The sequence below is a fragment of the Portunus trituberculatus genome, chromosome 48 (assembly GCF_017591435.1).
Source record: "Portunus trituberculatus isolate SZX2019 chromosome 48, ASM1759143v1, whole genome shotgun sequence".
NCBI classification, from domain to species: domain Eukaryota; kingdom Metazoa; phylum Arthropoda; class Malacostraca; order Decapoda; family Portunidae; genus Portunus; species Portunus trituberculatus.
This window is the reverse complement of record NC_059302.1, coordinates 25,562,419-25,576,288: the sequence shown is the minus strand read 5'-3', so window position 1 is coordinate 25,576,288 and position 13,870 is coordinate 25,562,419. Positions and strand designations below refer to the sequence as shown.

General features: G+C 41.7%; 2 protein-coding genes across 3 annotated transcripts in view; both read left to right on the top strand.

The window, feature by feature from the left end:
- The first annotated feature begins 1,780 nt into the window (after positions 1–1,780).
- Positions 1,781–13,870, top strand: part of LOC123498872 (titin homolog) — a 321,603-nt gene continuing 309,513 nt past the window's right edge. For both annotated transcript variants that reach the window (XM_045246359.1, XM_045246358.1), the window contains exon 1: positions 1,781–1,892. In XM_045246359.1, coding sequence (XP_045102294.1) covers positions 1,863–1,892 — 30 coding nt within the window. In that variant the 5' untranslated portion in view covers positions 1,781–1,862. The remainder of the gene's footprint in view (positions 1,893–13,870) is intronic.
- LOC123498874 lies at positions 7,919–9,084 on the top strand. Its single transcript, XM_045246369.1, has 2 exons — positions 7,919–8,690; positions 8,808–9,084. The coding sequence occupies exon 1, from the start codon at positions 7,949–7,951 to the stop codon at positions 8,504–8,506; it is 558 nt and encodes a 185-aa protein (XP_045102304.1). The 5' UTR covers positions 7,919–7,948; the 3' UTR covers positions 8,507–8,690; positions 8,808–9,084.

Here is a 13,870-nt window from a genome sequence, read left to right as displayed (position 1 = left end):
CTTCCTCCTCCTTCTCCATTTCATTCTCCACTTTCAATCGCCTCTCTGCTCTACTACCACCACCACCACCACCACCACTCCACTGCAACAAAACACAGGCACAACCCACTTACCTTTCTCTTTCTGTCGTTCACAACTTCCTCTGTACCTTATTGCCAATCGAATCTCCTCACTTTACTTTTTCCACGCACCTTTTTATTCCTCCTTACCCTCGACGCTTTTCCGCCTCCCTGCCTCCCTCTAACTCCAATGTCAGGCAGACGTTCAAGTCCCTTCGGATCCCTTTGGAAAAGAGAATCTAATCCTATTCCTCCGTTTTTTGTCATTATTTTGTCTCCCCTTTTTTTCCATTGGACACCGCCGAAACAGAGGCAATAGAAGGCTATAAATCGTGATGGGATTGGCTGTTGGATGATTGATTGATAGAGGGAGAGAGGGAGAAGGAGAGGGAGAGGGAGAAGGGAGGAGACACGGAGGGGAGAGAGTGAGAGACACGAGTAGAATGCAAAGGTAATAGGGAAGGATGGGCGTATATAAAGAATAGGAGATATAGAATAAAAGGAATGACGCCAGAGAGAGAGAGAGAGAGAGAGAGAGAGAGAGAGAGAGAGAGAGAGAGAGAGAGAGAGAGAGAGAGAGAGAGAGAGAGAGAGAGAGAGAGAGAGAGAGAGAGAGAGAGAGAGAGAGAGAGAGACAGAGACAGACAGACACAGACAGACACACACACACACACACACACACACACACACACACACACACACACACACACACACACACACACAAACAGAGACAGACAGGCAAAGAGAAAGCTGTGATATGAAAGGTGAAGTGAGAAATTATTATTAATGAAAGAACAAGAATATGGAAGGAAAAATGTAACAGAGGAAGGCAGGAAATAAAGAAAAAATAGAAGAAACTTATGACAAAGGGATAAAAGGAAGGGTATATATGAAAGTAGAAGGAATGTAAAGAGAGATAAAGAGGAACAAGACAAGGATAATGGATAAAAATGTCAAGATGAGTGAGTAGAGGAAGAAGAAGAAGAAGAAGAGAGAGAGAGAGAGAGAGAGAGAGAGAGAGAGAGAGAGAGAGAGAGAGAGAGAGAGAGAGAGAGAGAGATGATTAAACGGGTAAGGGAGTGAGTTGATTAAAGGTAGAACAGAATAAAAGTGAAAGGTGATAAAAGACGCAGATTTATTATTTGTGTACGCAATATTGTAGAGAGAGAGAGAGAGAGAGAGAGAGAGAGAGAGAGAGAGAGAGAGAGAGAGAGAGAGAGAATATTTTTTTGCAGTTTACCTATTTGCCACAATAAGTTAAAAAATCCAGGATGTTGAGTTTTTAACAAGCCTTTTATGTGTTTCCTAGAATATGATGCACCACTCTCTTTCTCTCTCTCTCTCTCTCTCTCTCTCTCTCTCTCTCTCTCTCTCTCTCTCTCTCTCTCTCTCTCTCTCTCTCAAGTATTTCTCCTTTCAGTATTTTATTTTGCAGTTGTTTATATTCCGAAACTTCCTTTGTTATTTCTTTCTTGTTTTTTTTTTTTTGTCCCGTCAGTCTTCTTGTTTTCTTTATGTTTGTGTTTTTCTCAAAGTTTTCCTATTCTCTATTCTGTTTTTTTTTTCTCTTTTTATCGCTGCAAGTGTTCTTTATTGAGATTGATTTGTTATGAACTTTAGACTCTTAGCAGTGTAAGTGTGTGTGTGTGATTCAATTCGGTTGTCTGCTGGTCACCCAGCCAGTCTTCCCCATTACGGTGTCCCGTGATATAGTGTGGCTGTGACAAAGTGTTTAGATGCGTCTTCTGCGCATGCGCGATCCGGGAGTAGACGACGCCGCGGCCTGCTGTGACAAAGTGTGGCATGGAAGCATCCAACAAGATTATGGAAAAGGTATGACATACATTTCAAGGCCCATGTTTAGTGTATCATTGAAAAATGAGCTATATTAACGCTGTTTTCAGTCACAGCATATTTTAGGCCACCCATATCAAACAAATAGTGATATTCCTGCTTTGGTTCTTTTTCTACCATAGTGAGGCACTAGTCTTTCCACCGATACATGCTGAAAGCCAATGGCTACTGTAATATTAAAAAGAAAAAAAAAAAATCGAATTGTTTAAATTCACACAATATCACTTGTCACATTCTGTCATAGCTATAGGCATGACATAATATTTAGTGTCTGTCGGTCGCTCCCGGGCCACGCATGCGCAGAAGACGCAACTAAGCACTTTGTCACGGGCCACACTTTGGCATGTGACAACGGAACGAGCTCAGATCTCATAGACCGATCTTCGGGTAGGACCGAGACCACAACACACTCCACACACCGGGAAAGCGAGGCCACAACCCCTCGAGTTACATCCCGTACCTATTTACTGCTAGGTGAACAGGGGCTACACATTAAGAGGCTTGCCCATTTGCCTCGCCGCCCCGGGACTCGAACTCGGTCCTCTCGATTGTGAGTCGAGCGTGCTAACCACTACACTATGCGGTGTGTGTGTGTGTGTGTGTGTGTGTGTGTGTTGGTGTGTGTGTTTACGGTAAGGCCTATAGCGCCTGTAGGCACACTTGAAGAGTGTATGGAAAGCGCTGTTCAGCTTCCGCCCATTAGTGGCGCAGGCAATTTTAATTATAGTGGTACCCATATTAGGGGCCATATCACCGCCCAAGCTCATCTTGAGTGTAACCACCTAGAACCTGGGTATCATGGTGACATGTAGGTAACTTTAAACCACTCGACAAATGGCAAAGTGTGTACGTGGTGGGATTCGAACCTACGCGTGGACGTCTGCCCGATCCCACGCTCACCATCTTATCCACTATGCCACACGTGTGTGTGTGTGTGTGTGTGTGTGTGTGTGTGTGTGTGTGTGTGTGTGTGTGTGTGTGTGTGTGTGTGTGTGTGTGTGTGTGTGTGTGTGAGAGAGAGAGAGTGGTTCTATGTATTCATTCTACTTATCTTTTAATATCTGTCTGTCTCTCCTGTCTGTCTGTCTGTCTGTCTGTCTGTCAGTCTGTTTGTCAGTCTGTTTGTCAGTCTGTCTGTCTGTCTGTCTGTCTGTCTGTCTGTCTGTCTGTCTGTCTGTCTCTCTCTCTCTCTCTCTCTCTCTCTCTCTCTCTCTCTCTCTCTCTCTCTCTCTCTCTCTCTCTCTCTCTCTCTCTCTCTCTCTCTCTCTCTCTCTTTCTCTCTCTCTCTCTCTCTATCAATCAATATATCTATATATTTATCTATATATCTCTATCATCATCATCATCATCATCACCATCATCACTAACAGCTAAAATCATCACCATTCTGCGTCCCTTCGTGAAGCATCAGAAACACACGAAGCTTACCGGTCTATACAAATGAAAAGAAAACACGAGCCACGTCAGTGTTAATGATTCTTGCGTTACCCTCCACTGTTTCCTCACAGTGTTCTCTGCGGGGTTGTTGTTTGGGGCTGCATAAAGACGACTCGCCACTGTTCCTGTTTGGGGTGTCTTGTTAATAACCCCTTCCTTCCTAGACTAAGTTTTCCATGATAACCTACAGTTTTTCTTTTACTTTAAGTCATTTTTATTGTTCAGTTTGCTAATTAATTGTTTGTGTTGATTGGGGAATATGATAAAATGTTTCTTGATAATTCAAAGCAGTTTTTTTATTGCACTTTTTATATAGGTTTTGTTATTCTGCATTCTCGTGATTGGTTTCATATCTTGGAAAATAAAAAATCAGCTTCGTATTTTGTGTTGTGTTTGCTTTGGGTTCCATGTAAATATTTTCACAACACTCTGAATCTTAGTATTGAAGGGTTATGGCAGTGAAAAAGGGAAATGTTTAGTTAAGTTGTCTCACGTAAGCTAACTTAATCTTAACTAACATTATATAGCATAGCGTGAAATAATGAGTCTCTTGAACATACTATTTTTTGTAATTCTATGAAAGTTAACAAAGAACGATTGTAGAAATAAAAGATAAAGGTTGCATTATCTAACCCAAGATATCTTAATCTAACTGACAACCTAACATAACATAGCATAACATAATGTAACACTAATATTCTTAGTGTTCTGTATGTGAAAGAAAGCTCGTAGCAATTAAAAGTTTTCATACAATATTTGCTAACTTAACCTAACCTTCGCTAGTATAATGTGACCTAACCTTACTAACCTGCCTTAAGACCTTTATTTTTTTTCATATAACTCAATGATTTCTTATGAAGGGACGAAATGAGAAATCTTAAAGCAAGTTTCGAAAATAAGTTAGCATGACCTTTGCGGAAAAAGAATATAAAGAAAAAAACACAACAAATGTTAGAAAAAAGAAAATCAGGGCTGGTATATTGAAAAGAAGAAAAAAGAAGAAGGGATATTTGGAGGGAGAATATTGGTGATCATACAGAAGGGTTTAGCCAAACAAAAAGGAGATATACCGAAACAAAAAAGCAGAACAAAGACGGAACAAACTGCGCAAGTATTATAGAAAGGAAAAAAATAAAAAAATCAAACAGAAAAGGGCGACAGGGAAGGGAGGGATCGGGTGTTGGGGGAGAGGGTGAGTATTTTTCTGATCATGTAGACCACGCCAGACACACACAGCCCCGGCCATGCAGGCAGCAGGAGTGAGGAGCGCAGTGGAAGACAAAAAATGTAGAACGTGGTGCATACTGGGAGGTGTCTGTAAAAGCATGAAGTGGTTGTGAAGAATTTATGCTCTCTCTCTCTCTCTCTCTCTCTCTCTCTCTCTCTCTCTCTCTCTCTCTCTCTCTCTCTCTCTCTCTCTCTCTCTCTCTCTCTCTCTCTCTCTCTCCTCGACAAACGGCTTTCCATCCTCTTCAACCTGTGCTCGTCAAAGATACATTGAGAAAAGAAAGCATTTGGTCATAAACGTGTGTGTTATAAGAAAAAAAAAAGAGAAAAATAGCCTTGAAATGGAGACAAATTGAATGTATTGTACAGGAACCGGCACGTATAGGCCTACTGGCTTTTTTTTCAGTTTTCCTTATGTTTTTTTTAAATAAATGTTACGAAAAAAAATATAAACACCGGATGATACATGTGTTATACCAGGATCGCTGTGTTTAGGCCTATTCTATTTATTTATTTATTCTTTTTTACAGGTTCTCTTCTTATGTTCTTATGTTCACGTATTCTCGTCTTTACCGGTGCCATAAAGTCAAGACCATTTATTTTTTTCATAAGAGGGAAAAATCGGCTAATGGCAAAAATATAAAAATTGCTAAAAAATGAAAAGGTCCACTGAGGTACCGCTGAGAAGAAGTAAAATAGAAATATAATCGAAAGGGGACTCCGAAGATGGTATAGGAGTCTTTTGTGTCACTTTTAGATTTTGCATGAAGAATGTATGTGTAGATAGTCGAATGTATTAGTAGAAATGATAACTTTACTTCTACATACATTATACCACAACTGTATGTCTACGTAAGCCTACACATTTCTTTTCTTTATCTTTCAGTATGCTCTTATTTTATCATCACCGCGACCTGACATCATTGGTACCAGAAGGAGTTATGCATGAAATCTTTATCAAAACCTATATAGAAATTGATAAAAAAAAAAGAATATATTTTACAATTTCTATTCCGTTTAATGATTGGAAGTGGCTACAGAACAAGTCAAGGTGTTTCAGGATGGTTAATAATTAAGGATGAACTAAATACCAATCAAAGAGTCAAGGAGATTGAAGAGAGAAAGAGCCGTTGGAATAGTATTAAACACTTTCAGTATTGGGACGCATTTTTACCATGAATTTTGCGTACGATTAGACAATTTTATATACATTAGAAAAGGTCCATGGAGGTGAGAAGATTAATACCCAGAGCCTTCACTATTTTAATCCTCACATGTGATTCTGAAGCTGTATAAAATCACTAGATAGTAAGCAAAATGAATATGGAAACGTATCATGGTGCTGAAGGGATTAAACCAAACACTCCCACATGTAAGCCTGTTATAAACCACCAGCTTCCCTTGTACTAAAGTTTTCGAATCAGTAACACCAATCTAGTGAAGAAAAACTCCCCTTGTGAAATAAATAGTCTCGTCCTGAACTAATATAAAGCGTCGACGTGAGTGAGAGCATTGTCCCCCCTTTTTTGTGTGCGTCTGTGTGTCAGTCGTGTGTTTTATTCATGCTCTGATCCGGAGTGCGTTCCTCAGAGCTGCCAATAACGGTGTGAGTCACGCGCCCCTGGGGAAAGATCACGTATTCATCCAGCCTAGAATTAAGGGAAATTTGACAGGATTACTGGGAGTGTAGAGTAAACTTGGCCTGTTGGAGCGTGATGTGTTGTGCTTGTGGGATTGTTTTGTGTTGTGTTGTGTTGCATTATTGTGTTGTGTGGTGTGTTGCATTGTGTTGAGTTGGAAGGTTTTCTAGTTAAATGGGAGATAATAGTGGCATTTTCTCTTTTACAGGCCGAGAGAGAGAGAGAGAGAGAGAGAGAGTTTTCTTGTAAAATATGAGGTAATAGTACCGTTTTTCTCATTTACAGGGCTAGAGAGAGAGAGAGAGAGAGAGAGAGAGAGAGAGAGAGAGAGAGAGAATAACCTAAGTACATACAGAATAAGAGACAGAGACAAAATCATCTGTAGTGAAGCAAGTTTATCAAGTTGGCAATGTGTTTTTAGTGTTGTTCTTGTTCAACTGTACTGTCTTAACCACTTCACTGGTACTAGTCATGTCTCCCTTATAACAAACCGTTCTGAATCATTATATAGTGTTATAAGGCCACCTCTGACCATTACAGTGGCTAAATATTGAATCATCTCCCCTTTCACTCCATTTCCTGTCTTGTAGATGCTGTAAAATTCTCTATGCATTGTCGTTGTTGTTGAAAATATACTTCAATGGAGACCGCTTATCCCAACACCTCCATCTCTTCCTTAACACCCCTATCCTTCATTTCTTCAGCTCTCTCCGTCCTTAGGTGCCACATGCATACTACATACACCTGCAACACTCTTCTTCGTTCAATTTTAGTACTAGGCAGTGTTTATTGGTGTGTGTATTTGGGGGTCTTTATAATGTGTTGTGTATTGGAGTTAGCCCATTCAGTACCATGGCACATTTATTTCTTCTGGATACTATTTGTCGATTTTATACAGCTTCTGAAACTCATGTGGGAATCAAAATAGTGAAGATTCTCGGCCGTTAACCTTCTGACTTCCATAAAACATTGATAATTGTATATAAAATCGTCTAGTCACACCCAAACCTCATGGTAAGAATGCGTCCCAGTATTGAAGGGATTAAGTTCGCATCGGGCATTATCTATTTACATTTTACATATCACTAGGTTGGAAGATTATCGTCAGCCACTAATTCACTGCTATTATCTATTCATCTTATTTATGTATTTATTCTTTTTATACTGAGGGACATTTGCCGCCTTCATCAAATACTGGAACTGTTGCTTTCCAGGTGCCCAGCAGGTGCCCAGCATGTGTGAGGCTGTGAATGCCATTGCTGTGGTTGAAGGTAAAAGGACAATGTTTTTTATATCTATTTTTCATTGTTTGTTTATTTATCCATTTATCTTTTTATGGTTCTCTTTTTTATTTGCTTATGTCTCTCTCTCTCTCTCTCTCTCTCTCTCTCTCTCTCTCTCTCTCTCTCTCTCTCTCTCTCTCTCTCTCTCTCTCTCTCTCTCTCTCTCTCTCTCTCTCTCTCTCTCTCTCTCTCTCTCTCTCTCTCTCTCTCTCTCTCTCTCTCTCTCTCTCTCTCTCTCTCTCTCTCTCTGTCAATGAGCCAGACAGTTAGTTAGTCCCTTGATCACTCTTTCAGTGTCTGTTTGTCAGTGAGTGAGTGAGTGAGTGAGTGAGTAAGGGCGGCACTTGAGCTGTCATCTCTTGCTTCAACACATTTTGACAAAACTCCTCCGATGAGAAACATTTCAATTCATATCAAAGTAAAGGAAATAAAACAAGGAAGAAAAACAATGGGTTGCATCTTTAGCTCTCTGAAAGTCTCTGCCCACCTGGAGGTGGTGGGAGAGTGTGGCGGCGCCGACCGCCTCACCCTCTGTCTGCCCCGCAGCAAGGGGAAGGGAGGCCGGCGCCTGCTGGGGGCCTTCAGCTTCCCCAGCGTTGGGGACGGGACAGGCCAGCACCGATCTGACCGCATCTTGGTGCCCGTTGGCCGGGTCGCCAAGAAGGATGGAGCCACTCCTGTCAGGGTGGACTTCCTGGCGGGAGAGACTCTCGTGGCCCGCCGTGAGATCCCGCTGGCTGACCTGCTGGTGGGTCTCAAAGCAAACAGGATTGGCCGCCACTCTTCACTCTTCTTCAGCCTGAAGGAAGGCCAGGCTGATGATGCAGCAGTCGCCGTGTATTACAGCAGAGGCTCCTGCACGAGCCAAAACCACCACAGGAGGACCAACAAGAACCAGGGAAAGCCGAGCACCACGCCAGCCTGCCCCCCCAGGTTGGTGAAACCAAGCTCATCCTGCCTCCTTATGCTGTTCATACAAACTCCAGCGACACCGTGGCCACTTTGATTCCCGAGGTCAGCTACCGTGATCTCACCCCCAAGGTCACGGTGATTGACCTTGTGGATGGCCAGAGGTTGGCCACTCCCCAGGCCCAATCCTTGCAGGGAAGGAGAGATACTCCTCAGGCTGGCCAGAACGTGGCCAGCCTGACCCCCGAGGTCGTACACCGTGACCTTGGGGATGGCCAGAGGTGGTCCACTCCCCAGGCCCAGTCCTTGCAGGGAAGGAGAGATGTTCCTCAGGCTGGCCAGAATGTGGCCAGCCTGACCCCCGAGGTCGTACACCGTGACCTTGGGGATGGCCAGAGGTGGGCCGCTCCCCAGGCCCAGCTTCGTCACAGAAGGGGAGAGCCTCATGGGAGACGGGAGGGCGTTGTCTCTCAGCCTTCTATTCCGTCCCTCCCTAAGCAGGGAAAGGAGGCCCCGGGTGGTGGCCCCTGCCTAGTGGTCAGCCTGCTCCAGTGTGCGCAGGCCATGACCTTCACTTTACTCTTGTACCACTTGTGCCTGGAGTGGTTCTGAGCCTGTCCATCTCTTAGTTGTGTCTCACCTTTCCATCTGTGTATCCCATCTGTCTATCTCATGTGTCTCACTTCTTCTTTCCTCTATGTCTCACCTTTGCCTTTCTTTCTTTACCTCACCTGTCAATATATCTCCTTTCTCTCACCTAACGTAATCTAACTTAATCCAACTTAATCCAGCCTAACCTAACCTAACTTAATCCAATCTAACTTAACCTAACTCAACCCAACATAACCCAACCTAACCCAACCCATCTTAACTTAAAATGGTCTTTACAACAGCGCAACTACTTTTGGCTAAAGCTTCATTATACATAAGAAAGGTGACCGAGAAGACGCTTGAAATATAGAGGTATTAGTGTAATAAATAGTATTCCCATATTATTTGATATGGTGTTGTGTTCGAGGTTAGAACGCATGTTGACGCCGTATCGGGCACCAGCTGGGGCATAAACAGACACACATGGTTGTTTAGAGTAGTGTTGTCCAAACATTTTCGCTCATTGTACCCTTTATTATCTTCTACTACTGTTATATACCCTTTCCTTCGCCCACCATGGCTGAACAAACCCAGTTTTATGTAGGATAATGCAAATAGTATATTATCTATGAAAAGACTGCATTGTAGGAGTGTTGATCGATATATTCGAATTTATTACACAAATATAAGGGATGATTTAGTATTGAAATGCTTGAAAATTACTTACACAATATAATGTGAGATATGAGGCTGATGTTCACTGGTGATGTAATGTTTTCCATCCTTGGCACGGGACCAGGCGTTGTTCCAGGCTGACATTTTGTTTGTTCATTTGCTTTGATTTTATCACGCTCTGTGTCGAGAAAGATGCCTCACAAGGATAGGTAGACCGAAATGGCAAAAAAATTTCTAAAGCCATTATTTTCTCAGCCAGGGTGCTCCTTTATCACAGAGCTCCAGAAGTGAGTGACATTTGAGCTTTCAAATAACAATTTGAGGCCACGGTTCGCACACACTTCTATCGGTGTTTTCTGGAAACTAATAGGAAGCTTCTCGTGTTCAGAAAAGAGGGATGGATTTCTAATCCAGTCCAGTTGTACTGATCGTTCATTTACTTGAAGTTGTGGTGGCTTTCTGAAGTACTTTTTTAGAGCACTGAAAATCAGAGAGCTGTCTTTTGAAAAATTCTACAGGTTTATCAACATGACACTGATGTTCTGTTTGCAGGTGACGTTGAAGGTGAGTTGGTTTCAGCCTCTGCCCCGCAACAGAAGTACAAAGTTTCCAGAGGATCAGAATTCGTAGCAGTAAATCCCCAAAGCACTTAATCTTCCTTGTACTGCCGATATTTAGGAAGATCTGTCTCCTTTTCTTTATACTTGTTTGGTTTCCTTCATCTGCATCACTGTTGCGGCTGCTGCAGCTGCCACGTTTTAACCATCTACCCATTGCAGCTGTAAACAACCAACTGCGTGTGTAAGTTTGTATGCTATTAAAAAATAAACTCGCACACTAACGCCAAAGACAAGACTGAGCAAGTGAGTGGTTCCCCCTTCTCTCTCTCTCTCTCTCTCTCTCTCTCTCTCTCTCTCTCTCTCTCTCTCTCTCTCTCTCTCTCTCTCTCTCTCTCTCTCTCTCTCTCTCTCTCTCTCTCTCTCTCTCTCTCTCTCTCTCTCTCTCTCTCTCTCTCTCTCTCTCTCTCTCTCTCTCTCTCTCTCTCTCTCTCTCTCTCTCTCTCTCTCTCTCTCTCTCTCTCTCTCTCTCTCTCTCTCTCTCTCTCTCTCTCTCTCTCTCTCTCTCTCTCTCTCTCTCTCTGTTTCTCTCTCTCACATTGCATCAATATACTAGGTTTTCTTTTTTATTTTACCTTTTTTTCTTGTTCTACGTATTTCATTTATATTTGTTGATTTTTTGTTATAAATTTCAAATAAGATTTCCATTTTTTATGCAGCATATTTACCTTACCATTTTTGGTTAGTTTTCTTACTTTTTTCTTACCTTTCTTAATTACTTATATAAATTTTTATGTATGCCCGTAAAATTCGTAACTACCTTGAGCTTCCCCCATTCCACGTTCTCAAATATTTATCACTTTAAGAAAAAAATGTGCATCCTTTTATTTATCTATTTATTTTTTTTAATCCACTCCCTAGGTCAGGGCGGAGGAGCAACATTCATAAATTTTCCCAGCTGGTGAATAAGTAACAACATGAATAAATAAAGCTGTGAGGAGGAGGAAATCACATCACGGGGGTCAGAATTTTCTTAGCTTTTTTCGCGGCAATGATTCGTGGTTCACTCTTCTCATTGCTCTGGTTAGGTAAGGTCAAGTTAGATTAGATTAAGGTAAGACTAAATTGCTTTGTCTTTATACCAGTTAGGTTAGGTTAGATTAGATTAAGTTAGGTTAGGTTAGGATGGGATTGCTTTGTTGACACTGTGCTGGGTGGGTCGTCTTTGTTAAGGCTGTTAGGTGGGTTAGATTACGCTAGGTTTGGTTGATGGCAATGTATTTATGAGGGTATTCTAGGTTAAGAGGGCATATCTTTTTGGGGACTGTTGGTAAAGAAAAGATTACATTAGTTAAGTTTCAATGCACGGTTTTCCTTACATTATGTCACTTTAATACTATCCAAGTGAGTGTAATAATGCACTGTTATTACCGTGTTGGTGGAAATAGACTAGTTTAGTTAGAATTTGAATGACACAGGTTTTCTTGAAAGGTTAGCACAGTATTGCGTTACTGTCATCTCTCGTTAGTTTGGTACTCTTTGATGGAAGAGGAAAAGCTGGCCAAGGACAACAAAAATATAAGAAAGGCTCAAGGATTAATAGAGTTAGCTAAAAGTCTGGGACAAATGTCTTGGAACCTCCCTGCTCAAGGTACTGCTCGGGGTACTGTAGGTGGTCTTTCATAGGGTTTTTCAGCTTACATGCGTCTTGCCGTGATGTCATACACTCTCTTGGCCGCTTGTACTAAGACTGCTTGAATCTATGAAGGTGTGGTGGTGCAGTGAGGGCTGTTTTCAGTTCACGTTGCCTTGTTAACACTGCTTGGGTAACACACACACACACACACACACACACACACACACACACACACACACACACACACACACACACACACACACACACACACACACACCTGTCAGTGGTAGGCACGTCCGATTAACGCTCGGGACATTCTGGATTCGAATTCCTGGTCCGGTCAGAAGTCTTTGGGAGGATTTTTCAGTGTAGCCTCTGTTCACCTACTAGTGATTAGGTAAGTCGGGAGTTGTGACCCGTTGTTACATGGGAGAAACACCCTCTTAATACAAAGATACGCTCTGGGTGGCCTGGCATCTCGGGTCAAGTCTACTGGCTGCATCTGGCAGCCACAGCATCGAATAATTGTAAGACATGTGCACAGCTTCAGGGATAAATGTATACTTAAGATTCTCTCTCTCTCTCTCTCTCTCTCTCTCTCTCTCTCTCTCTCTCTCTGTCCTACAAGGTGAGCACATGACTAATCAAACACACACCGACAGCACATGAAATGGTACGACTGGAAGAAAGGCAAATTGCTGTTATTGAAAAGATAAACTGCACTACCTGAAGACAGGAACGAGTGTGAAAGAATTCCTGAGTGATTTGTCCCTTTAAGTTCCGGTGGATGAATAAGCAAGAGATGGGGAAATGGTGTTGGAGAATATGAAATAACCTTTCAAAGCTTTTCTCTGTTCATATGTATTGTAGAATAAGTAAGTGTTAAAGATGAGAGAGAAATATAACAAAGAGTGTGGAATGGTGCCTGCTCCTCCTCCTCATCATGCTTATTTGAAGATTATGAAGTCTTATTTAGTCTTCTGCTAATATAAGTCGTGAAGTAAAAAGAAAACAAGAAGTGTGTCTGACGGAGAGGCGAGCCGAGTTTTGTGTCACACTGAATCGGTTAAGAATATCAGGAAATAAGAAGAACTGCAAAGACCTGTCAAATCTTTACAGGCAGTCCTTGTTTGAGATATACCTAACCACTTTTTTTTTCAGTTATTGTCCTCATTCATAAATTTGTCTAATATCCTTTTCTAAGTCCCCACATTGACTCATCAACAACTATATAACAACCATGTTTAATCACAGATGAGTGTCGACCAAAGGCGTAGAATGTGAACTGTTATAGAAACCAAATACAAGAACTCGCTCTTTAAAAATAAAAAAAAAGGAAAAAAGAACGACGAGACACAAGCTTCTGCAGGAAACTCATTTGGGTACAGACAGCCGAGGAACGTACATATATACTTCCCACGACGCGACAGTCTCGAATATACTCCAGGAAAGAGGTGGTTTGGCAAATTGTGTGTACAGAGACATCAGGAAAACTTCGAACCCTACGGCGCATCTAATTAGTGCCGAAGTTGCCAGGGAACGGAGGAGGAATCGAGGGACGCCAGCTCAAATTGATAGATAGTTTTGTCAATAGTTAGTGAAATGACAACAGTGGTACAGAGGAGCAGGCTGGCTTGGAAAAAGAAATTAGTGACGTACTCGATGTGTAATTAAGGTTTTGTCTATCTTATATTTTCCTTTTATGAAATGTGTTCGGTTTTTGTATTCTGGAGGACATGCAGTTCCATTCTTCATACTCTGTTTGTCAAAGGTGGTTTCTCAATCTTCTTTTTTTTATTCTTTTATTCTCTTTGTTTGGTATTCATGTATTCATCCAGGATTAAGATGTAGAACTACAAAGGAAAGCTGCTCAACAATGTCTTTTCCTCGGAATATGACGAAAAATATAAGTAAAATGAAGATAGAATGAATGATACTAACATTCCGGTGAAAAAAAAGAGGAAACTAAAAATTAGGCAAAGTGGTGAAGACGCGTGTTAAT